Genomic DNA, 27,811 nt, shown 5'->3' on the forward strand with positions numbered 1-27,811 from the left:
TCAGTACTATCAGTACTAACATTACAACAGCAGAAGGTCACGCACCCTACTCCATTTTTTTTTTTACCTGCCTCCAGCTGCACACTCCTTTCCTGCTAAATCCATGAAAAAATCCCCAAAGCATATCGAGCTGGTTAACATTTCTGTCTTAAGTTAAAAGTAGCACACAGAAGAGCCGTGAGTGATACAGCTGATGCAAGTATAAGGTATGGAATAAACAAGAGAAGATGAACATGCACAGCAGAAGAAAGAGTAAATCATCATCTTCCCTTCCTTCCTTTTTTTTGGCAGCAGGGAGTTAATCTCCCCACTTCTTCCTTTCCTGGGACTCAGAGTGGATCTGTGGTTAAGTCATATGTACAGAGTCAACCTGAGAGCTCCCTGTCACTGTCTAAGAGTCAGTCATGCTCCTCTCTCTCATAGTCATGGGCATGCAGTCCTGCCCTTTCCTTTCCACCAGCTCTAGTACTTGTTTATTCACTTCTTTTGGAGGCTGTTCTAACATGCTGAAGCATAATGGGACAAGTTGTAAAGTGAGTGCAAATCAAGGGATAAGATGATATGGACAAGACTGCACAGAAGATGGATCAGTTGTTTGAGCTCTTGGATTTGAGTTATATGAGCTCCTGGACTTGCTGTTACCCGGTGTATCTTCTGAGTGTTATTTATTAGAATTACCTCTTTAGAAACTGTCAGAGTGAAGCTTCACAATTGACTTAGGCTGATCCAAGTTGATGCTTCCAGTGAGAGGGACTGTCCTGCCTTCTGATTATTTCCCAGGCATTTCTTCTGCCTGCATTTGTGCTCATGCTGCTATGCTAACTCCTTAATCCAGATGAAAACCTCCTCCCATCCTCTGTAGCAATTTTCAAGCTGATCAAACCTCGATCCAACTGACTGCATCAAAAGCACCAGTGCCAGCACTGAAGAACAGAAGAAGCAAGTGCTAGGGACAAGGTAAGACTTCAAATGTAGGCTTAAGCCAAATGCAAAACTGTGCTCTTGATGTTTATTTTCAATATGAAGTATCTCCTCCATGGAATTTTACACAGAACCTTAAAAACTATTAAGTAACACCTACAGTACAAATGCCTTAAAGGAAAAATACATGTGGCTCATTACAGACTTCCCATGAAGAAGAGAACTCTGAGGTTACAATAAGCCTGAGTGATTCACCTCAACATTTCTCCTGTAACAATACTGAAAAAAAAATATATATACATACACACACACATAAACACATGAATCTTACACTCTGTCTATGCAGTATAGATGGCCTTGTATTGAAAAACCATTAGCATTCTACACAGGTCTCACCATCATCGTAACTAAGCCTTACTGACCTGATTAATGTGACACTCCATTGTAAATTACGATAAAGAAACAAAGCATTTTTTAACAGATTGACTTTAATAAAGTAGAGAATCTGTACACGAGTGAAAATTTTATGGGTATTATCTCTATTTTGAGGTGAGATAGTTTACCAGAGGTAGAAAGCTCCCAGGTTTTAAAGTATTGACAGGTTTCCTTTGCCAGGTGTCGCCTTTCTTCTCAGAATGAAACCAAATGATGCAATATTTTTAGTCACCGATACTTGAACTACAGTTTCTCAGGTCCCTCTTTTTAAACTGTCCCAGAGAGGGCAAATGCCGTCACTCTCCTTAAGTCACCTTGTCGAAGGCTTGGTGAATTCTAAATGTTCTTTTCCTACCTCCAAACAGGACTATCAACAGGGTAGCCCTGTCTCCTGGGGTTACTGAGCCTTAGATCAAATGTCTTTTCACACTAGCACGATCTGGTTAGGTACTGTTCTAACTTTAAAGCTTAAACATCTTTCCTGCAAAAGCAACATAAAAGGTTTTGGGTACAATGAATGTGAAACGGTTGTTACAGTATATAATGGGTGCTTTCACGTTTCAAATGAGTCTTTGATGGCATTTAGATCTCCAGCTCCTGGCTGATGCACCCAGATCACTGAAATGAGTAAACACACACAGAGGATAATTTTCTACAGGATTTTTGGTGGGGTTTGGTTTTGGGGTTTTTTTCCTTTCAATTCAGAAAACTTTTCTTAAAATGTTGCTGTTGAACTAAGGTTAGTATTTAGAAAATTTTTCCCCTCTCCAAGACTGGTCTAAAAAACCTGTAGTATTGATTACAGATAAGAACACCTTTTCTCATTTCACAAGTAACAATTTGTTGATTTGCATGGTACGCCAAGGAGAATGTTAAATTGTGAAAACATCACTACTTGATATGAACTCTAACAGGATTGCCAATGCCTTGCCTTAGCAATAATTTCATTTTTAGAAGTACAGAGGCAGTGCATCACAGAAGGTGTGCTGTACATGCAGTCTTCATAGGTGAAATGCTATGCTAGTAACTAACCTACAGCTAAACTAAACTACAAAAGGAAATCTCACTTGACTTCCATAGCCAACATGGGATGATAGAGGTTATCATCATCCCTCCTTCCCCTTTCAAGAATGAAGTCTCTGTTCTGGAGGATTATAATTACGGTTCCCCAAATACACAATGTGTCCCCAAATATATGTCCCCAAACAGTGATGGCACTGTTGCACTTTACACAGTTTTTTAAAATATCAATGCCTGTATTCCCAAAACTGTGTCAAACAACCCAAATGCTTTCAAAGACTAAGAGTTGCACTGCTGTTAGTGAGAACTCCTGAGACAAGAAATTAAATGCCTTAGACCACACAGATTAATTGTAGCTGTTGATCTGTGAAATAGAAGGTAAGAAAAATGCTGGATTAATTAATGCTGAAGACAGACTGTAAAAATAGAAACTGTCAAAATGCAAGGGATAGCCAGCCATCCTAACCAGTTTTGGAGAGAGGTGATAAATATCATGCTCATGATGTTCCTATCAGACACCTAGGATCCAGCAAAAAAACCCCTGAAAGTCTCAACTTTCATCCCCCCCAAACTGGAAGGAGTTGGGTAGTAAGGCTCTACTAGAGCAAATGAGCCTGTGCTTTGTAGGTGAGCTCTTCCTCCTTCAAGTGATGGCTGACTTTGTAATTACTCAGTGAAAACCTCGTACCCAAGAATACTTCATTTTAATGTACATTTACCCACAACACCCAAGCTAGTCTGAAAATCTCACTATCTAATCATTAAGATTAAAAGAAATGTCTACCCACGTATCAGTTAAGACATTAGAAGGATTACTAAATAACTCAGTTACGTGGTGTATTATGCATAAACTCTATTAAACATTTGATTACTAAATACAGTGAAAGACATGCCGCATTCTTACAGTATAAAACAAACGAGCATTCATCTAGATCAACATATTCCTTTTTGTCAGAATTTCTGTTAAATCTTAAAAGTTTAATTGCAACATTTTCTTTTAGCTAATGTTCTACATTTTGCAAACTGCAGCTACAATAGTGGGGACTACAATAAAAAATGTCCACAAAACTACGCTGAAGTGTTAAGGCTGACTTAGAACAAGCACGAGAGAATCTTAGGTGAAGTTTCAAAATGTAAACATTAATGTTATGCTACGTTAAAAAAAAAAAAAAAAAAAAAAAAAAAGAACAAAAAACAACCACACACCAAAAACACACCTCGACAGCTCGTGGTGAATGTGGTATATGCAATTACTGCCTGGCTCCCATGTTCTCTGCTCCCATCCAGCATGTAGGCTCTGGCACTTACCTGATGCCCCAGTGAACTAACTCATTGAGGTGAACTACCTGGGGGGTGGGAGTGGGGGTGGGTGACAGAGGGGAGAGGAAGACTGGCACAAATCAAAAAGCTGTGGCAGGACCACTTTTTTCAGTTGCAAAACTGTTAGGCTCAGGTCAGCCCTTCTCACAGAACCATGCAAAAGAGGCATTTACCCCTTGCAGTGAGAAGCGAAGGGAATCGGGGTAAGTTTATCACGTTACCAGTACCAAAATCCTGTTGCAGAATGTGCCAAGCAGAAATCCTGGAAATACTCACTTAGAAGACATCTAGGACAGTATAAGATATCGCTAGCTCTCTAGACACTTGTTTCTGTGCCAGAAGTCAGCTTTCCTGTAGGAAAGTGAAGAGAAAAAGGATGTGCTCAACTAATACTGCACCCAGAATTAATCTGTCTTTAATCCAGGTACTACTGTGAGACTGATTCCCTCCTACACAGACCCAAGCAGGGCAGCAGCACTGCCACATTAACTGAGCAGTCTTCATACTTGCCTGCTCAGCTCATTGAGGGTGTGCAGACACACACAGCAAGCACCTGCTAAAAGCTTGAGAACAGCTACTATTTCCTCTTGTAACATCAAAAAATTCCCAGACAGCACGAGCTACATCAAAAGGTAAATCAAAGTATGTTAAAACTACTAAAGAATCATCACAACCATGCCTTAGTTTCTCTCTGATCCGTAACATGGATCCTCACACACAACATGGAGACTTAAAAATTACGCTGGCTGCAAGAATGAACAAAATGGCCTAGAAGTTAAAGCAGTATGAATACAACAGCATTTGATAATCAAACACAGGCCTTTTGCTTTGACTGTCATAGGCTGGCATCACTTCAGACACAGCACAATGAGGTCCTAAGGGAGAGTAATGACTTTTGGTGCTCTGCCTAAAACCCTAAGGACAATTCAAATACAGTTATTGATGAGTCCTGGAGGAAGATACATCAAGCTTTCCTCAGGCAAGGATGTGATAATCATCAACCTAAGTAAGCTAGAAACAGAAATGCAAGATGGAGATAGGTACTTACAATCAATGTGGGTACAAATTAATACAGCTCATTGAAATCAGAGTTTTACCAGCCTCAGACAGTATCTGTTTCTTTTAACTAATGCTTTAATGTCTGCAAACTGCAGGTATAACTACAATATAAAAAGTCAACAAAACAATACTGAGGTGTTAAGAGTGACTCAAAAACAACTGCGAGTGAAGTCCAGGTGAATTTTTAAATTGAGCACTATTTTGTTAAAAAAAAAAAGGCAAGAAATACTCAATGAAGTTAAATATGTTAAAACATTTTCAAAGATATATTGCATTTACATGTGCCTTTATATTTATGCTTTATAGGAAACCATTAAACATAATTTCTCAAAACTGAAGTCTCATTTCTTCTAAAAAGTAAAAACCTGGGAAAAAAAATCTTCTCTTCAGAGTGTATTCATATCATGTCTTTCCACTAGTCATCTCTGTTTGGAAGAAACACACATATGCATCTTTCACACTAAGAATCCCAGTCTTAGAGAAAATCAAATCATTTAAAAGAAAACTTTTAAATAGACAAATCACAACCACACAATTAAAGAGAAGTTAGCATCTCCAATTAAAGAGAAGTTAGCATCTCCTGTGAATAAAACATTTCCCTTTTGTGTTTATATCATTAATGAACCTAATTACATCATAACACCACCATCACTTAATTATGTTTATGGATTCCAGTTCAACAGGAGTTTGGGCTGTTCTGAAGCATGCTGATACAACAACATACAATTGACTAAAACTTTAAAAAAAAAAGAAACCCTAAGCAATGCACAATATGACTTAAGCAAAACACAGTATATTCAACAGATGTTGGGAAAAATTAAACTAGTCATGTCAGCAACACTGGAACAGTAATTAGCAATATCTAGACATGTTTGCCAAACTTTACTAGCACGAAGCCCATAAAACTAAGAAAAGACACTGACAAAAGATACAGTTATTACAATAGTATAAATATTACTCTCTCTTCCCCATATTTCATAACATTTTTTGCCCCTTAAGTTTAATATAAATAGTGCATTTCATGATTCCTAGTAACTCCTCTTAACATTTGCATTTTGAAGTCAAATCTACATACAAAATAAAAGCTGACTTACAAACTGTCAAGTTTTCACTTTCATATCCAGTTAGTGATTCACTCCTAACAAATCACCTGCACTGACACTTTGTCAACATCACCCACACCTCTACACAACAGCAATTTAAATTCTCCAATCTGGCACAAGGAAGCCAATCTGTATTTCACTGAAGTTCTAGCAATTTCTATTACATGCAGTGAAATAACACTGTAATTGAAAGCAGACTTTTGCATTACTATGAAATTATAGGATTGAATGCTAACAACAGTTAACAAACATGCCAAAAAATAACCAGAAAGATATTTTAGGACTTTCAATCTTCACTTACATTTTAAATTACAAAACTTTGATTCCCATCTCAGGAAGAGCTGATTAAACAAAGGACTAGGTTACTCGGGGGAAAAAAACCCAACAATTTTAAAATTAGATGTATCAATACCTTCCCTCCTTTAATCAATTAAACCACTCACTGTGATCCATTTACATATGGCTTTAAAAATAAGTCTTACTGCAAAGGCATGCTCCAGAACATAATTTTTAGTTTATCATCTCAACATTATTTTTAATCAATATAAACCTTATTACAGTCAAAAATAAATACTTTTCATAATCCCCCAAAGCAGTCTGTGACTGAACTCTGCAGACAGACTGAATATGAAAATCCTGTCATTATCTTTCTCAGAATTCCACATAATCCTGCTTTGAAAAAAAAAAATAAATCACTTTTTACTAAGCAAGAACTACTTTCTTTCTTGATTGCCTACTGATTCTTCAGTATCTAGGTCTTAGAGCAGGCTACCAGCACTACTTGAAAAGCTGCAACATAAGTTGATATGCTGTAGCCTGTGATCTTCCTATCCAATTCAAGGTAAGAAACAAATTAACAGTGGACACAAAATACACACAGGTGGGGCTAAAAACGAGAGACAGCATTCTGGTTGACAGTACCAAACATTTGCGGTATGCACAGTATAAATCACTGAGGTTTACATTTGTATAAAAATAGCTGTAGCCCACTAATTGTTATAATGTGTCTATCCTAACAAAAATGCAGTGCAATGTATTTTACAAGTTAAATCTTTGCACACCAGCATCCACGCTGACAGTAACTGCATTACACTCGATTAGTTTTTACCCATCTCTGTTTATAATAAAAGGTCTCAATTCATTTAAAGACAGAACACTAAATATTTATCCCATACTCTCCACTGTTTTTATAAAAAAGTTTCATTGCTGAACTCTTACCAATGAGCTACACAATGCGCTAAATGTCCATTTTTTTTTCTGTAATTTGAAGTATCTGCAGTTTGCATTCCAGTACTTAGAATGGGCTGGTACCAACTTAAAAGAGACAAGACACAGGTAAAGATAACTCTCTATGTGATTAATTATAAAGAAATTGTTCCAGTTTGCCCAGTTATTACCTCACAGCAGCTTCCACAGAAACCAAAATAGTAGTTTTGTTACCAATGAATAAAGATGTGATTGCCCAAGAAAAGGGAAAGTTTCTGTATTACTTGGCATATCACAAGTATATTAGTCACATGTGTTGAAGGAGTTAATTTATCACATCATTAATTCAATAAAAAGCTTTCTCTGTCACAAATAAGGCCATGAATTTATCATAAATAAGTAAACAACCCCCCTCCCAACCTAAATCTTATTTTAGAGTCTGCTGAATGTTTCATAGGTGAAAAGCAAAATTAACTATGAAAACTCAGAGCATCAGAAATTAAAATGCAGGAATAATATATGCCTCTGAAATATCCAGGACAGATGATGAACAACAAACACACACCTCCCTCATTGATTACCTATGTCTTATATCCACTGTAAAACATCTCCCTATAGATCTGAGATCCAATCCCTTCCCTAGATGCAAAACAGCTAAACACCAAATAACAACGCAAATTCTAGAAAGAGCGGAAAAGACAAAGAATTAGTATTGTACAGCTAGTGAAGCCCCAGATACTGTAGAAGGGGAAACATTGCCAGAGAGATAGAACTGGACCAAAACATCTTTTGGACATGCTTTTTTTTTTTTACAGGGTTTGGCTCTATGGCCAATAAACAAGCATACATAGAACAGCATCAAAGAAAAGCTATGTGCTCTCACGGGAACGACTTGACTACTGAAAATGGTGCTTTCAACAGTGAAAAATTATGACCAACTAAAAAAGTAACCAGTCTTAGGATTACATTTTAAGTATAGAAGTCAGAAATACAAATTTTCAAAAAAAAAAAAAAAAAAAAGAAAAAAGTCATGGCTTTTAAGAACTCTAGTGTGTGCCTGTCCTGGTTTTGGCTGGGATGGAGTTAACTTTCTTCTTAGTAGCTAGTACAGTGCTGTGTTTTGGCTCTGATGTGAGAAGAATGTTGATAACCCACAGATGATTTTGGTTGTTGCTGGGTAATGTTTATACTAAGTCAAGGACTTTTCAGTTTCTTGGGCCCTGCCAGTGGGAGGGCTGGAGGGCCACGGGAAACTGGTAGGGGGCAGCCAGGACAGCTGACCCGAACCAGCCAAAGAGGTATTCCATACCATGGGATGTCATGCTTTGTATATAAACTTGGAGGGTTGGGCGGAATTGTTGCTCAGGGACTGGTTAAGCATCAGTCAGCGGGTGGTGAGCAGTTGTACTGTGCATCATTTGTTTTCCTTTCTCCCTTTTCCTTTTTATTCTTTTCCCCACCTTTCCATTATAACTGTTATTATTGTTGTTGTTATTATTGTTATGGTTTTCTTACCTTTTAATTCTGTTTAAATTATTAAATTGCTCTTCATTTCAACCCTTGAGTTTTACATTTCTCTCCGATTCTCCTCCCCACCCCTCCAAGTGGGGGGGTGAGTGAGCAAGGGGTTGCAGGTGCTTGGTTGCCGGCCAGGGTTACACCACACAGTGCCTTTCCTGTTACAGTTTTAGCTGAATTTCAGAAAGCAAGCTTTGTCCAAATACTCTGTTTCTACCCAGTCACAGAACAGTGAGGCTGGAAGATATTCGGTCCCATCTGACTGCTCAAAGCAGGATCATCTTGACCACGTTGCTCAAAGTCATGTCCAGGTTGGTTTAGAGTATCTGCAAAGATGGAGATTCCACAATCCCTTTGGGCAACCTGTGTCAGTGTTCAACTACCCTCACAATAAAATGTTTTTCTTATATTTGAACAGAGTTTGCTGTATTTCAGTTTGTGCCTTCTGCCTCTTCTCTGGTCACTAGGCACCACTGAGAAGTCTGTCTTCTTTACACCCACCCATCAGGTATTTACTTACACACTGGTAAGATCCCCTCGAACCTTCTCTTCTCCAGGTTGAACCACCCCACCTCTCTCAGCCTCTTCTCGTATTGTAGGGGCTCCAAGCCTATCACCGCCTTTGTGGCCCTTCAGTGGACCTGATCCACTATGTCCCTCGAGAGCTCTCTTGCACTGGGGAGCCCAGCACTGGACACAGCACTCCAGTGTGTCTTACCAGGGGCTAAGCAGAGGGAAAAGAAGATCACCTCCTTTCACTTGCCCGCAACACTGCCTCATGCTTTGCTGGCTCATGTTCAATGTCTACCAGGTCCTTTCCTGCAAAGCTACTTTCCAGCTGGTTGGCACTGCATGGGGTTATTCCCACTCAGGTGCAGGACTAGGCATTTCCCTATGTCGAACTTCAGGAAGTTTGTGTCAGCCCATTTCTCCAGCCTGCTGAGGTCCCTCTGAATAGTAGCACAACCTTCTGGTGCGTTAATCACTCCTCCTAGTTATGTATCATGCAAACTTGCTAAGGGTACACTCTGTCCCATCAGCCAGATCTTTAATGAAGATACTAAACAGTATTGGCCCCAGTAAAGGATGACTGCTGGAGTACATCACTAATGACTGGCCTCCAGCTGGACTTTATGTCTCTGACCACAGCCCTTTATGCCCAACAGTTCAGTCGGATTTCAACCCACTTCACTGTCTACCTACCTAGCCCAGACTTTCTCGGTTTGTCAATTAAGATGTCATGGCAGAAAACACCAAAAGTCTTGCTAAAATCAAGATTAACACAGATACTGCTATTATTTAACCACTGTTCAATATATGTTAATCCTGTTAATGTTTTTGTCCTTCAGTATATACTTAGACCATTTTTTTGCTATATCACAATAAAGCCTATTATTTCTCTTGTGAACTCTAGCCATTACAAGTAGATAACTGAATTACAGAATGTTCATCATATATACACACACAGAAGCAACTGTAGTACCATATTCTCATGTCTTTAAATTCCACTTCATGTAATCTGTATCTCTTTCAATGCATCAGTACTTCAAATTTTCAAATAACCTGCACAAAATCAAAGGCAGGGGTAAGAAAGCAAACACAACAGATGACTGTAAGCAGATGGTACCTAAACACAAAGAGGGACAACAAGAATGAGGACTGGGGGGGGGGGGGGTAAAGGAGGGGGGTGGTGGTGTAAAGGGAAAGCTCTGGAATAAACCTCCTGTTGCATTATTTGCATATAAAACTCCACTGCAATTCAATCTTGGATTACTTTTCCCAGGCAACAGTACACACATGAACTGCTAGTTGTGGACAAAAGGAGGAGGTCTTAGAAGTTTAGAGAGCCAGGAAGTTGTGAGTCCCAGAAACTTTCAGGAGTTAAGAAAGACAACGCTTATATCAGACCCAGCTGACTCATACAGGGTTAGACCAATGGAGCACAGTGATGAAGCATCATGTGGTAACCTAGAGTCAGGCTTTCTAGAGAAAAAAGCAATCATTTAGAAGAAGAAGAAAAACAAAACAAAAACAAACAACAATAAAAAACCCATGACAGACTACATCTAAACACTCTTGCCCTAGAGAAGTCCAGTGAAGACCTGGCAGAAGCCTAAGAAGACAGATCCTAAAGCAGTTCACACCTGTCCATGGGAAAGGCCTGACTACTGCTATTTGCAGTATAGGGCAGGAGTCCTCAGATGCCATGCAACGTGACCTGGGAACAAACTGTGGAGTCCAGAAAATGAATAAAGGTATTACAGAGTGCATAAAGAGTTATTTTGAAAGTTATAGTTTAGGCATGGCATTGTTATCCTAAAAAAAATAATGTCTGTGATCAAGTTGCTCTCTAAAGAACTCTGTATTTGGCTTGCAATCAAGGCTGATGGTTGGGCTGAATACCCTCTTTTTAGTCTAAGTAAAGAAGGAACATTAGGCCTTTTACACAACAGCTGTAAAAAAAAAAAATGAAAAAAGAAAAACATTGTCCAAAGTACTTATCCATCAAATCCAGTCAGTCCATAACATGTGTGAAGGATTAAGATTTTATAAATCACAATTATGAAATTAAAGGAGTTGGGGGAAACTGTTGCAGTTATACATGTCTCTTAAGCAGAAAAAAAGACAGCAAAAAATGCTGTGCCTGTGATCTCAGGAGAGCATGATGTGTGGGGCGGGTTTGGGTGTTGTTTTTCAGAGTTTTAAGGGTTGGGGTTTTTTTTACTGCAGTACTTGCTAGACAGGCAGACACATCAGCAAAATAGCTGCTTGTTGCACTTTGTTTCAATTCCGCTCAAGCAAACAGAGCTCTGTTTACATGCTTTGTAAATAAACAGGACTGCACACACGCAAAAATCTCACAACCCTCAAATCACCATCTATTTCTCTTCCTGAAAGAAGCAACTTGGCAAAGACTCAAGTATTAGTTAGCTCTCGGGCTCTTATAGTAGAAATAATACATGCCAGGTTTTCTGAATATAGATGTCAGATAGCCAAATATCGGCTAATACACATTGTGGGTCTGTGGTTTTTGCCTGCTCAGCTACTTTGCAAAGGAATTGAGCAATATCTTGATGCCTGCAGGTCAAATTAACAAACAACTGGCCTTCTTGTCCACCTGGGAGACATTACTCCCTTTCTAAACAATGATGTATGATTGCTTTTTGCCTTCTTTAAACTGGCCAAAGAATTTTTTTTTTTTGCTATTATCAGACAGCTGCCTTCTGGACCAGAACACACAGAGGTAGGATGTCTAGCCTTAGTCGGTTTATGCTCCAGAACTCCTTCCTATTATTATGCATCCCTGTGCTATCTTATCTCAAACAGGTTTTGCAACAAGCACACAGAAGACAAGTTCAGCAGAGTAAGTAGCACCACTTGCTTGTGATCCTTGCTGAGCTTTGCTTTCATTAGAGGTATGAACCTAACACCTCCAGCAGGTGTTAAGTCTGAAGCACTGAGTATATATTTAACACATTGTAAGAAGATACCTCACTTTTCCTTTCCAGAAACATAGGTCTATAAACTGGATAGGAGTGAAGTAGTAGGCAAAACTCTGTTGTACTATGTTTCCATGAGACTCAGAAGTAGTAGGAAAGGAATCGTGCATTTGGTTTCCTCAGCTGATCTCAATCTTTTGGATACCCCTGTCAGATGGCTAAAAATCCAAACAAATCTAGATCCAGCTTTGCCAGGTACTGCTAGGCCCCTGGGAGACCAGTGTTAGGTTATCTGATCAAAGGCTAATCATAACAGAAACTGATCCTGCAAGGATCACTACAAACAATATGTAGAGAAATCCTAACAACCTCATCAGTGAAAACGGACCACCTGAATCAGCTACTCACATGACCATTAATTAGACCATATTTCTCCAGTGTGAAACCCACCAAGATGAGTCAAGGAGGAAACTCCCTCCCCAGAAACACCTTGAAAACTAAAGGTTATTCCCTTAAAAGGTATGTGACTTATTACAGGATACAGAGGAAGAACATTTCCGGGATTGTGTAAATCTTACCGTGGGACTGTGAGAATATGGCAAGATGTGAAATGTTTAGGGGGAGGCACCTGAGGTGGAGAAAGACAGGGGAAAAGGTGGGTAAGCGAAAAACAAGTATGGGAAAACTGCAGGGAAAAGTTATAAATGGGACACGTCCAGTACAAACTGAAGGCTGGTCACTGCAATTGTCTGACCAAACCCTGCCCTTGATCATGACAGTCTATCCCATATCGTCATTAAACCCTATTTCTGTCTTCTTTGGGGATGCACTTTCTATTCTGAGTGCATACATGCGAACTCAAGCCAACTTCAAGCTAGACTGTTCAGCAGTTAGATAAGATGTCTAAGTACCAGCAACTGGACAAACATCAGGGGCTCAGAGGTCTTGGTGCCAATAACCAGGGGACACCAATAGGTCAAGGCTTCAGCAACTACAAACACTATTTAAAAACTGCTACTAGGAGGACCCCCATACAGCATGTGAGTTTCTCCAAAAATTCCACTAGTGGACTTCCATCCTGAAGAACTGGAAAGAGGAAAAGGACTGGGCTGTCCGTGCAGTTCTTGCTTGAGTGCTCTGTGTATGTTTACGTGGGTGCCAATAAAAGCACTGGTTTGAGCCTCCGTTGATCTGTGTGGACAGCTGCGTATGCACGTTCTGTATGTGAGCGTGTGTACGTGCACGCACACCTATTGGGAATAAGCACTCAGTCTCATTACTGGCTGGCCCTGGGGACACAGAACTGCAGCAGTCTTGTGCTTACCTATTTAAGCTGGGACAGAAGATATGCCCCCGGGACCCAAAGCCCTCCACATTTGGATACCTCTAACAACTGGCATGGCTAAAAGGACACCCACCTTTAGCAAGCTTCTTAGCAAAGCTATCAGTGACACTTTGAAGGTGAAGTGTACAAATCCGCCTTAGATTCTAGCTCAGTGTAGCCTATACCTGCTTAAGCTGTCCTGGCATCTACTGGAACACACACCATGCAGTTTTGCTAAGGCATGTTGTAAACCACTGAGTATTTAAATGACAGTAAAAAAATGTATTAGCATTCTCAGGCATCATTCTACTTCAGTTGGACGTCCACTGGTTCTTTTAATAGCCCTTGAAATTGCTATGTGCTAAACACATTTCAAAGGAATCTTGACCGGATCTTTCCTATGTGTTTTTAAGTCAGGACTCAACTGTACTTTATTATAAAGCAAGAGTAACACATATAAAGCAAAAATACAGATGAAACAAAGTAGATGAAAATTAACTTACAAGAACATATTTAATAAGTTTTCCTTAGAGAAACTTGTAACAGATTTCCATTAAAAGCAACAGACCTTTAAATACTAGTGGTAGGCACAAAAAAAAAAAAAAAGATGCATTCTCTGGCAGCATACTACGGCTAGGGTGCCCAAGGAATAGGGTCGATGCCAATTCATCATCTCAGTATTCCACCCACAGATATCAAGAGTACTTGTGAGAAAGAGGAAGACTTCTTCCTTGATCACTGGTAATTTCTTTGTAAGATCTGCATTCTCTCACTTCTGTTGTGAAACACAAGCATTCTGAGAAAGGCTGTAACTTCTTTATTTAGCTTTCTAGACTAATACTCTGAAATATTAATTACCTGGAAAGAAGCCAAGCGGGACTTCAAACTAAGTATATAAAGACTGTTTGTGCTCTTATTTGTATTATATTAGAATTACACATTTTAATTGATAAAAATATACTTCAGAATCACTGTGGTTCATCATCTTTTTCACATCTCTTAGGGAAGTCTTGATCCAAACCTGTATTAGTCTTCTCAGAAGCAGACATTTCTCATAGCTAAGACACCAAGCAGCAGTGGAAATTCCTGATTCTTGTCAAATAAGTAATAGGAGCCGTCAGAAGGACTTTATGCTGTCATACTGGGGATGACAAAGCACCACTCTGAGGAAACCACCACACGTGGTCTCCTATGGCTAAGGTAATCCTTTTATAGAAGGATTCATAAAGAGCAGAGCTAATTCCAAACATCTTCCATTCTAGTTGATGGCATGGAATAAACAGAGGTTGATAGGTCTCTTTGGTATGTGGGCATAGCAGGAACTGAATGCTTCTGTGGATAGTGGCCATAGCAGCTGAGGATGACAGACAATGAGAATCTGCAGGTCCTGACGCTGGATACAGAATAACAAAACAGCTATCTGCTAAAACCTGGAAGAATTTCACACTCATTTTCCACCTCCACAAAAAAAAAAATATATATATATATATATATATATATAAAAAAATCACCGCTTGATGTTTTCCACTTGATGTTTTGATACAGTAGTTAGAAGAGAAAATAATACTGGCTCTTTATAGTAGTATTAATGACAAAAGCCATTCTCTGTTTCTGCCAGAACTACTGCTAATATTTAAGTTTTGACAACACAGAGCAAACATGTAGCTTAAGAAGTTTCTGTACTAATAGGGCCTTCTTTGCCCCTAAAATGACAATACATTACCCTATCCCCACGCATTGTAGTAATGAGCAAAGTGAGGACAAGTCCTTGCCTTCTTAGGAAGGCTGAGAACATCCCAGTAGATTTGGGGCATAGGAAGTTGCTTCATGAAAACAAAACACTGAATTCTCAAAATGTTTCATGTTACTCCAATGATACTTTGCCAAGTAAGAAGCAGCTTTAAGAAATTCTCCTCCCTTCCACAGAATTATGCTGCTCCAGGTTTTGGAAAAGAAGTTTTCAAGATTAACCAGCACAACATTAAAATATAGATGTTTCTCAAGCTTTGAAGAGACATGTTCTTTCAGTAAATGAGGATATCACCAATTTACAATCATCAGTTGTTTTAGCAGACAAGATAAAGTTAGAATTAGGACATATTTATCAGTACAGAGAAGTTATGTAAAATGCCTTCTGAACATACTATTAAACACAGTGGCCAAAATTTCATACAAACAGAACATCTACGTGGGATGCGGTTCTGGTCTTGAACACTGTCCAGTCATGGAAGAGATGTAATCAACCAGCCTGACTGACCTAAAGCTATAATCAGACGAGGAAAGCCATGTAGACAAACTTGGTAAAGAACTAGCACTCCATCATTTGTAGCATATGTAACAGGCACAGCTTGGAGCTGCATACGTTTGTTTCACAACTGGAGCTTTAAAGAGTTAGAGGAAAAGAGTGAAGGAAAAGAAAGGGAAATAGCAATTCACTATCCATCTAGTCACAATCAGCAGCATGAGTTTGGTAGGTGTCCTACATGAGATAGCTTTCATATTTGTTTTTAAGGTTAACAGTGACTGCCTGGATTTTGCCAGAGACTTTACCCATGCATAACGGTGAGTCTTGAAGAAAATATAGAAGCACCTGGGGCAGATACTGGCTTAGGAGTGTAAAACTCCTAAAAACAGAACAAGTAAAAAACCTTCTGGTCACAACGACATTTGGACAGAAAAGGTATTTTTCAGTCAAACGGTAAGACTCATGTATATTCTCTGAACTGTATGGCAGGATTCACAGCAACTCACAAGCTGAAAGAAGCCACAATTTCCTGATAATATGCTTATAATACACAAAATATGCAACAAACCGGAATGCTTAAATTGGCATACGTTTTGCTTAACCTGTTGCTTAGCATCTCTTGGTAACTACATCAATTGCAGATCAACGAAAAATATATATCACATCACGTAAGTTCACCGAATTATATGAACATGTAAATATTTTATTATTCACTTGTAAATGTATAATGTGAAGATGCAGAAAATCCCAAATCAATTTATCCTGTAACAGAGCACAGTAACAACAGAAATGCAGTCATCCGGCATAGGTATACATTGTTTTATGCAACCTATCAGGTTACGTTCCCTTAGCATCTGCCTAGGAGCCTGGAGTAGACGTTTTAATGAAATCATGATTAAGACAGTGATTAGGTAAAAGTTTCAAATCATTAAACAGACATATTTATAATACAAAAGGCTTTGCTTAAAATGACCCATTACTTTTTCGCTCACATTTTACCCTGAAGTGGAATTGGAATACATATGTTTACATTAGAAAGTATATTGTTCAAGTCATAGTATTCAACTTTTTATTTCTTTTTAAGCTATAAACTGTGTTCTAATCATCATCAGATTGCTAGAATTAGTTTCCAGTAAACAGTTCTCACACAGCAAAATCTCATATGAGCCCCCACCAACTTCAGTCTCTCCCTTTCCCAAAGTTCTCTCATTTTAGTTCCAACAAAAGTGCCAAAAAAACCTGAGATTTGTGTTTTCAGAAGGTGTATTAGCAACTCTCTGTAATAAGTATCTCACAAATAGCTGCATGATGAAAGATAAAAAAGGGAGGAAAAAAATCAAGTAGTGCTCAGATCATCTGAACAGCAGGGATACTAATGATACATTTCACTTGTCATTAAATTTAATATCAAAGTACATTATTTTCTTACATACAGAAATCCCCGACAGACACAGAGATAAACAAAGTATCACTGAAAAAGAAAACACACTTCAAATTTAAAAACTTTTCAAAGTCTACTGATGAACTGATACAGGCACTATCAGCTCTAAAGAGTGCAGTGTCCCCTAAAAACATCAATTTGAGTGAAAAAGCTGTTCCACAAGTGGCTGCCTCTATATAGGACATTGCCTTTTTTTTTTCTACACAAGCACAACGACACGTTGCAGCATTCCTGTCTCTACATCCCATTCATACTTCAATTAAAAGCCTTGCATGCTAAAATAATCAGCCTATGAAACATTTAATATGAAAAATACACAAAACAGCATTCATTTTGGCCCAGTTTTAGTAATCTAAAATTAAGTATCTAGTCTATGAGAGCTATACAGGCACACCATCACCAAACGGTTTGGTGGTAGAATCAAGTGCCTCCCTGGACAAATAACTTAGGGCCCACACTAAGATAGGATGATTTCCTCCCTACTTCTGCGATAAATCTAAAAAAATAGCAGTATTAGCTTGCAATTTTGAAAGAAGGGAAAAATATACACTGCTTATTGCTATCATATATTATTTTAAACAAAACTGAAAAACTGAAGTTGCATGACAACTAAATTTGAACTGTCCTGAAACGAAAGCTAGGCAATATTTCTTTTGCACTTAAAAAACAACAACAAACAAAACGAACCAAAAAACAAACAAATCAGGAAGACAGCTAAAGAAGAGATGGCATTTTAAAAGACGTGTTTAAGTTAGTGGAATTGATGAAATAGTTGCATTATTCCGATGATTATTTTTTGTTTCAGTGTTACATAAATAGGAGTAGAATTATCTTATAATGCCCTATTATCTTACATTTATTCCAAAACTGCAATGTCAGCTCGTACTGAATGTTGTGAGCTGATGGTTCTACTTTTAAACATGTTTTATTTCTATACTAGAAGTGCATCCATAAGTAAAAAAAAAAAAAAAAAACCACAAAACACACACACACACAGACTCACAAAAAACCAGAGCAAAAAAATCCCACGTTCCTAAACCTGAAGGAATCCTTCAGCATCCTAACTTGTTTCACAATGCCTCTTACAGCAACTAACATTAGGCCTCTTAGAAAAGGAAGCAGACTACTCAATCTCCATCTTTATTCTTCCTCCTCAGTTTAGATTTCTTCCTCCTTTACTTTATCCCTGACTGCATTCTTGGCATGACCTGACGAAGAAACCACGCAAAAGCACCGAGAAATACATCAACTTGCTCCACCATGACAAATTACAAACAGAGGGGTATACATAGCCCAAGGCTAAAAAAAACCCAAAAAGCCAACAAATACAACATTTGTCCTTAAACCTGGCCTGTACCATCCCACTCCAAAGACTTCTACACTTTGAATAACAAAAACTTTGCTGTCCTACTACCCTTTGAAAGTATCTTCCCTCGACTGCTTTTTATAAAAACCCTCAAAATCAAGAAAATTTAATTATACACACACTAGTTATCTACTTAAGACTGGTCATGTGTGGCTGCTATTATTTTTTTTAAAAAAAAAAAAAACACACTGAAGCAGAAATTCATTTTAAAGAAAGGTGCATATGCAGCCTCTGCAATAAGATGGGAAAAGAGCAGGTCAAATACTTCAGACTTCTCAGCCTTGCTAATAACCTTTACCAGTAAATACCCTGTGGTCAAACTGCATTGCTACGATGACATAAAATTAGAATCCAAAATCAGAGCTAAAAAAATGCCAAGTTCTGTATCCTAAAGTATGGAAAAGAAAAACGGTATATACATTAGGTTTACAGCCTAAAGAGTAGAAAAGTGATCCAAGTAGAAGAACTGACTTTTTTCAAAATGAAACTGCAACTTGCAAGGAGTTCCACAAAGCCCTTAAAAAGGCAGAAAAGAAAATCTGTACAGCTCAAAGCGTTGACTATACTGTACACGAGAAAATCATGCAGTCATACAACAGAAATGAAAGTATTTTTTGGTTTCTTGGAGGGTTCTTGAGAGACATCCTCCTCCGTCTGGCTGCTGCTACTTGCTTTCCAATGACATTTGTGAGGCTTGGAGAAGTAACCTCATTCAGCCTCCGCTGAAATATAAAGAACATGGGGGTACATGGCAGTTAAATTACTACTTACTAGATAAAGAAACAAGGTGCGTGTCACATTGTAAGCATGCTGTAGGAAAACATTACGATGGTATGCTTAAAGCTCAGACATCCAAACAAATCAATTCAGTGTAACAAGCTTCAGTAGGTTACCTGATCCACTGTAACCGACCAGGAACACAGGCATCTGCAGTTACCCAGGTTACCTTATCAACACGGAATGAGGACTTTGTCGTAGGCTCCTAATGCACACATGGGCAGCATTAACTGCTCAGAAATTTAGGACTTATAGATGCTGTCTGATTGTGTCTGCTTAATGAAATATCCCATAACACACCAAAACACAGATACCTTGTCCCCACCATCTGCAATTACAGGGGGGTTTTTTGGGGGGAGCGGTAAGGGGAAAGAAAGGATGAATTTCTATGAAAGATGTCTCAGGTTTGTATTAAATTTATTTTTCAAGGCTGCAATGCCTTTAGCATCTCAAAGGATCCTCAGCAAAAGGGTTCATCTCACTTTCTTGCCAATGTCTCCCAAATGCCTCTTGAAAACTTTACAATTGACTATCCTAAGAGAACACTGTAGGATTTCTAACATATTGAGCTTCCACAATGGCCAAACTATGCATTATATTCCAGCTTCCTTCTCAACCGTTTTTTCCTCTAGGATAGGACAACATGTTGAACTTGCCAAGTGAGCAGGAAAACATACAAACAGTAAACTGCCTTACAAAAGATAAACCAAAGAAAGAGGTAAGTAACAGGCTTCTCTCTCATTTCTTTTCTATTACCATTTCATCAGTTTCTGTAAATGCAAAAAAGCACCTCCTCTCCCCTCCCCTCCTGCTATGCAAGCACTGTCTAGCAGCCTTCGCTAGTGTGGAAAACAAGAAACAAGCCATGGACTATTTCAGATCTTCCACCCAGCACTTCCACCCAGAGAACTCAGGCTTCTCAAAAAGCCCAACCACTCAGAGCAAGGGTAAATACTGGTGATAAACAAATATGCAAGTATGAATTCCCTTTCTGTCTGTCAAAAACATGCATATTTTCATGCCTGTACGGTATGAATACACACCACAATTTTGCTGTAGAGCAGACTGAGGACAGTTTAGCAGTTCAGACACATTGTAATTTTTTTTTTCCTTAAAAAATCTTATACAGTGATTTTGAAAGGGCCTTGAAAGGAACTGGCAGCTAATAGGACAGACAGCACTGTTTCGTAACAGCTTGCAAAAAAATTCAGTCTATTTTTAGATAAGTGAAAAGAATGTGGTTATTTTAAAAAAACCCTCAGATAATAAAAGTTACTTTCATTTATAACTGACTACATAAATTGTGCAGCTGATGTGTCATATACATCTCCAGGTGAACAGTACCACATATTTAAATCCTCAAAAGAAAACTATGTGCATATACAACATTCACATTTTAATCTTTATTGCAAGATAATGTGCATCGTGCTCTTTTAAAAGCTTACTGTTTGATGAACGGTATTTAAACGGATCTCAGACAAATGCATCTTTTCCTAATTCTGTGTTACAATCCTTTACAGGGACCTACTCATCTAGGACTACCATTAGTTCAACTACGAGCATGTTTTGCTCAAAAACAGACTGATCAGTATTAGGGTGTTGCACAACAGTCACAGTGATAAAATAAATGGCTATATTCTACACCAAATTTCCTCACAGCAATGCCAACAAAAGCCTTTCCAAAAATCAAATTAACACCTGTTTCCTTTACTATTTTCACCCCATCATCCTCTCTGTTACCACCACCATTTTATTAGTCTTGTATTTAAAAATTTTAGGCATCAGGGAGGGATAGAGGTAAATAAATAAACAATGTTTCCCTTCATGATTTTTAATTTGGAATAAATAAATAAATAAAATATCTCTCAAAGCTCTTCTTATATTTCTCCATTTTGGAAAGGTGACTTAACAACCCATTCCCCCCCACCATTTTCTGTATCTCTCATTGCTGATATTTTGTTATACTACAACTGGTGAAAGGCAATGCAGTTTGCTTCTACGTATCTTACACAAATATACTTATAAATCAAATTAAACTGCTCATTTTGTTTTTTAAAACCATGCATGCCACAGAGCACTCATTCATATTGAAAGATGTCCTTTAGCCTGTTTCCTTAAGATAGCTTTCAGTGCATTACCACGTCTTTCTCTACTGAGCCATTCAATAAAATGTACTTTAGATAATAATTACAGCTAAACATAGAGTTTGAGTGCTTAAAATTAAGAATTTTTTTTATCAACGTCCGATATTAAAATGGCAAAATAGAGCATTCAGATGGTCTTCTGCATACAGCCAAAACGATTACTGTATAAATAATGTGGGGGGAAAAAATGATATTATGTCGCTCTGGATTTAAGCATTCTGAAAATAAAAATCTCTCCTAAAATTCCGTTGCAAGCAAAACAGAAGCGAGCAGCAGGGCTGCATCATTTAAAATCCACAAAATAATCACCAGGAGGTTATTTCATGTCAGAAAACTTAACGTGCATTTAGTACCTCAAAATATTTCTTTAAAACGAAAGAGCTACTTGAAATCGCAATAATCTGATTGACAGATAAAATAATTGCTTTAAAAACACTTCTGAGTCATTTTGTCCTTACCTGCAGGCATGAACCATTACTGCATGCAGCGACTGCTCCATTTCCTAGCACAGACTTGAACAAGGATCACATCTATCTTACAGAATGTGACTAATTGGAGGATTTGCGATTCCTGAGCTACTTTGCAAAGGACACTCCCTTTCCACATAACAGGACACGAAACGCTTCACCAAGTTATATTTCCTATGCATTTACACTGAAAAGAACCCTTTGCAACCGTGGAACGGTTTCCTGCAACACAACAGAACCGCGAGGTCTTTAAAAACGGATTTAGAAATCGAGATGCTGTTTGCATGACAGTGAAAAGGAGCGAGGTCTGCAACACCAGCACACACACACCAGCAGCCTGCTGTAGCATGATCTGCATGCTGCAGCCCCGTAGGCTTCGTTAAGGGAAAAGAAATCGATAAATCTCTGCAAAAACGCACAAAGCTTAACCAAAAAGAGAGGTTCGATGGATACGGTACAATAACCAGCATGCAATACGTAAACAATGCTAGCAAACTTGACAAGGAAAAGCAAAAAGCCCTGCGCCGCTGCTTGGCAATGCTACACCATGAACCGTTCATGCAAGAGATGCAGCCGTACCTTTCTGAAGAGGACGACTTCTCAGAGTTAACTGACATCAGCAGCTCAGTCTTCTGCTTGATTTCTGGAAAAATCAGAAAATATTCACAACCGAGACCGCCTGCTCTCGCTTTCCAAAAGTCTTATTAACCAAACGCTGTTCTTTGCCTAAGCCCTTTTGTTCGGGAGGAGGCCGCAGGAGCCACGGTGCCTGTGCGAGGGCCGGCCCAGCCGCGCTCTGAGGGGACGGGGCGGGAGGCGGCGGGAGGCGGCGGGCCGGCCCGGCCCGCGCACATGACTGGGCACGGCGGCGGGCGGAACCATTCCGCGGGCGGGGGGGGAGGGGGGCGCCTCTCCGCGGCGGGAGCCCGCGCGGTCACCGGGCCAGTCTCACCGCGCTGGCCGCCAGCGGGGGCGCCCAGGGGAGCTTCTGAGGGGAGAAAACCCCGAAACAAAGGATTTATGGCACGGATTCTGTCCCCGGTTAGTTATCTAAACTGTACCGGGCACCCTCGAAAACCTCCAGATCAAAAGCCCTGAAAAATATGGCTCTTTGAATCATTTTTGTCACAAAGAATGAAGTATTAAATCACTACTTGCATACACGGGTCAGAAATCGGACGTGGAAAACGCTACGCACACCCGGGTTTTATTTTTTCAATGCCCTGCCTCTGATTTCCTCCAAATTGACTCTGAAAAGTAGTATTTCAATTTAAAAAAAAAAAAAAATGTCTCGCGATTACCAACCTAGCACTTGTAACAGCGAAGCGGAACCACCCACCCGGCTGACGGCGCCGCGGCCTCACGGCTGCGCCAGGAACCGCCCGGCAGCGCCCCCCGGCACGGGCGCCCCGCCGGCCGCCGCAGGGGGCACCTCGCACCCTCGCACCCTCCGTCCCTCGCTTCCACCAGATCCTGTCACAGCAGAACCGAGAGGCTGCCGAAAAACGAATGCGCCAGGAGCTCCGGAGTCCAGACGTCTGTGACCCAAAACCCCCCAAAGAATAACGTCACGGATGCGAGCATCATTTTAGACCCCATCCTCGCGGGAAACCTATGGACATCCTGGTAAGACCTGTGCGAGGTTAAGATGCTGTCCACTTGTTCACAACCGAGGTAAACTTCAGCTATTTGGGATTAGCCATGCTACGACAGCAGAGCTTAAACCTGACTTATTTTCTTTCTTGACACACATTTCAGACACAAACCCTCAGCAATTTCTGCGAACAGAAGAGAAACAAGTATTGCTTGGTTTTGTTTGTTTTAAACCAAATTTTACCAAAACACACTGCCCAGAGAAACCTCCAAGAAGAATCTCAGTTCTCACATACAAAGCAGATGCTTCTCAGAGCTTTCAAAATGTATCTTTGCAACGTCAGTATGTCCACAACTGGCTCAAGTGCATGACTGCAAGGGCCATGCAAACCTTCCTTCACCGCTGCCCATCCCAGGCAGCAGGTGCTCCCGGGAGCCTTCTCTGCCCACGTTCCAACACAGGCACAAGTTCAGCTGCCGCAGGAACATCCAGGCTGATGGCTGGAAATCTCCCAGGTTCTGGGCAGCTCCAGAGCTGCAGCGTGCTCGAGATCAGCTTGCTGCTCTTGTGTCTTGGACCTCATTACTGAAAGTCCATAGCAGTTCTCGCTTAGGCCATGTGCATCTTTCCCTCTGTGCCTCAGCTCTCGAGCCATGAAGAGGAGATGACAGCATCAACTAAACTCCCTGGAGTACTGGCTTTTTTTCAGTTAAAAACCAACATGATAAACATCAAACTGTCTCATTTTGTACTCAGTGCAATCTCAAAAATAGCTATTAAGTAACTTATAGCTGTACAGTAGCTAAGAACGGAAAACACTGAATATCCACCCAATCACTGAAAGACCCGCTCATGTTACAGTAAAAACCTAAATCTGGTATGTCATTAAGACCTATGTTGTCCTGCATAAAGGCTCCACAAACAGCTTTACTACCCCTTCATTTTCAACTATAGAATCACACTGTTAATTTAAACCAGATTTTTAGTGCAGTATATGACATCGGTGCTGATCATACAAATTATGCAATGCACTAGATATATTGTTACTTATTTCAAAGTTTGTTTTAAACAAGTAGGGGAAGGCTAACCCTGTAATATTGGGTTATCATAAGGCAGTGCTTTCCAACAAATTTATGTTTGAACTGTATGAAGGCAGTGCAAAAGATCAAATAGACCAAAGAACAGTGGCACAGTGTGACCAAAAACATCTACTGCAGGACTCAACCAGGTATTCAGAGCACTGCAAAAAGACCTCTCTGAAAGAGATTGCCTTTAAGAAAATTCAGGATAAAATTTGACAAGTCACTGAACATGGACTACTTCATATTACACAGGTTAAAACAAAGTATATGTACTTTTTTCTTAAGGACCAGCATACCTGCAATTCCTTATGGATTCCTCTCTTCATACTGTGACCTGCTATGGTTCAACAAGAACAGGATGCTTTGTTACACATTGTGATAACACATTTGTGTTATCAGTACTAAAAGCTACACCACATTAATTTTTGTAGCATGGAGAAGACTAAAGGTTTGGACAGCATTGTGGAGAAAGCTTATCGCTTTAGTACCCTAATTCTGCTCCACTCTTCCCCCCGCCCCCTGCCCCCTTCTGTATGAAGCAATGTTAGAAGGCAGCTCTCAGTTGCTTAGCCCCCACTTTTAGACAGAGATAAAACTGATTATTTGGAGATGCAAACTGAAGTTCATTTTCCCTACCGAAAATCCTTGACGCTGACTGACTAAGTATGCTCCTCGATCTCATAATCCAACAATTTTTTTAATTCCTTCTGAAGATTCTTAACCCTGTTAGAATTTAAAATGGATTATATAAACAGGTATTAACAAGGCAGGATTTTATGACAAAACAAAATCCACAGAGCTTGGAATAAAGCGATCAATTGATCCATTCCATAAGCAAGCCTCCAGACAGGCCTTTCAATGGATGCCTAGAGATTATTACACTTACACATTATTGCTAACACACAACAAGATGTTAAAAATAAAATCTAATATGTAAGTTACTTCACTGCAAACAAAGTCCCTGGATGTTCTAAGAGATGCAAAGACATTTATCTCTGATGGTATTCCAGCACATAAGTCAGTTTTAGTTTTACTTTTGGCAACAAGGATCTATTTAATATAGTGATGAGTAATTTAAATAAAATGAGACTTCAAAGGAAAAAAAAAATCTAGCATCATTAATGAGTGTTCCATTCCACAATTCAATAACACTTCCATTACAAGGTTGTGGAGTTTTTCTTTCTTTTCCCTCTCTGCTTCTCTCTTGTCAATTTAAAATATTTTATTTGGGATTTACCTGTCTTTTGTCTCTGCTGAGACTTTTGAAAGTGGACCCATTTTGCTCATTTTGAAAAGCCAGTCTGTACCTTTACACACCCATACTGCACCCCAAGATCAGGCTGGTACCACCATTATCACTCCTGATACAAAATTGATCATGGAAATAAAATCACCAAAATAAGACAGATGAGTTTTACACAATGTGCCTTTTAGGCCATAAGACAAAAACAGCTGCAGAAACAGCAATGTTATCACTTGTTTATTTTGATTATTTATAAATTACATATCCAGAAATCTGGGCTCATTTACAGAATTTATTAGAACATATAAATTGCATTCCAAGTCCAAATAAAAAAAGAAAAAAAACCTTCCAAATTGTGGTTACCCTACCACCCACTCAACCAGCATTCACAGCCCAGGAGAATGCAAATTATAGCAATATTTGTAAAACGTCAAGTAAAAAAAATAGAAGAATTAAAAGTTTTACAGCTGAGCAGCTCTTCTTGAACACGTCTTGGTTCGAGCCCCTCCAACATAACACAGAGAACTAACACTTTTGGTTCACCTCAAGTGCTGTGGCACAGAGGTAAATGCTGGGCAATTTAGGACCAAAACCCATTATGGATTCAAAGAACACCACCTTTAATGACTTTTATGCGTTAATTAGATAGTTGTATTGAACAGCACACAGACGTACAGAGAACCTCTACTTTGTGAGAAAGCACTTATGTTCTCACTGAGATTTTTGGACTGTCCTTATTTCAGAGGCAACAAAGATGGCACTGTACATAGAACCACATCCAGACAAATAGATGACAACACTCTGGCTGAAAAAAAAGGAAAATTTGTGCCTGCAAATCCCAAAGCAGCAACTAATACAATACGTTTTCCAAGCTACAAAATAACAATACATCCAGGTATGGGCAGCAGTATCATTGCCACCAACTCCTCAACCATTCCATGTACTTTATCAGCCCACTTTGAGTAATTTTACGTTGTGTACAGATCAAGTGGCAGACAACTGGCTCTCATCCAAGACCTGAGCGAAGCAGATACACTAAGTCTCTAAAGCCACACTATTCAAGCTACGATTGAATGAAAACAAAAAACAAGCTCAGGAAGTCTCTGCACTGCCCAAAATGGCTTCATAATCATCACAATTTTTTTAAAAAAAAAAAACAAAGCAAACTAGAGACTAACATTTTAGTTGAATCTGTGCTCAAAATTATTTTTTTTTCTTAGCCTAGTTATTTGTCTCCTCTGAGGTGTCCAACTGTAGGTTGTGGGTTAGATCAGAGAGAAAAGCATCAGAAAAAGACAAAATGGGAAGGGATCTCCTTTAGAGAGAGATCATTCACTCTGCCAAAAAAAGAGGAGACCAGACACTTGGAAAAAGAGAGGAGAGCCCTACAAAGCAAAGCTGGCAGTTTCTAAACTCAAAGGGGATGTGTAAGAGAGCATCATGCCAAAGGCTCGAAGGAACAATGTTTCCACAACAAAACTAGAATGAACTATCTCAGAAAGGAATAAGGGAAGAAACTCTCCAGACAAGCCAAAGAAAGGAAGCTATTTTATTTCAATAATGTGAAAGAAGAAAAAAAATCTGATATCAGAATTGATAACATCTGAGGAATATATAATCTAGAAAAAAGTACAGGGGAGCAGGTCTAGCCTGTAGTTTTGTTTGTTTTTACCAGTAAGAAAAAAAACCCCAAGAATTCTCCACAACAAAAGGAAAAAAAAAACCCACCAACTAGCCGCTGCTTAAGCACAGATGGAAGAACGTGAAGAAGGTATACAACACTGCATAAATTGTTCCTATGACATATAGGTAAATATCAGTCACCACTATTTCAAAATCAACTGACAAAAGTCACTGTTTCACTACAAACTTAATCATGTCTATTGCAAACATTATCTCAATGGTCTACAACACGTTCGTCAGCGAAGATCAAAATATCTTACTGACAGTACATGTATTAAATTTATCCAGGGCAGAGAACCGCTGTTCCAGAATGCAATTAATACAGCTTTTTTTTCCCCCCTTGTGGGAGCAAGGTAAGAGACAAAGTAGTAGCTAAACATACTAGCTTCAATTTATTGCCACGTAAAGCCCTGCCACACAAAA

The 27,811-nt window shown here is 39.3% G+C and overlaps 1 protein-coding gene across 7 annotated transcripts in view; it reads right to left on the minus strand.

Moving 5' to 3' along the window:
- The window catches only part of SRPK2 (SRSF protein kinase 2), a 148,134-nt gene that overhangs the window by 77,335 nt on the left and 42,988 nt on the right, over positions 1–27,811 (minus strand). For 2 of the 7 annotated variants that reach the window (XM_080391958.1, XM_080391959.1), the window contains exon 2: positions 22,366–22,429. The exons of 3 other annotated variants lie outside the window; for them this stretch is intronic. In XM_080391958.1, the coding sequence (XP_080248084.1) occupies positions 22,366–22,403 (38 nt within the window). In that variant the 5' untranslated portion in view covers positions 22,404–22,429. Of the gene's footprint in view, positions 1–22,365; positions 22,629–27,811 lie in introns of those variants that run through there. 2 more of the 7 variants (XM_080391957.1, XM_080391961.1) reach the window with 2 other exon arrangements.

Source organism: Falco punctatus, assembly GCF_963210335.1.
Source record: "Falco punctatus genome assembly, chromosome: 6".
Lineage (NCBI taxonomy): Eukaryota > Metazoa > Chordata > Aves > Falconiformes > Falconidae > Falco > Falco punctatus.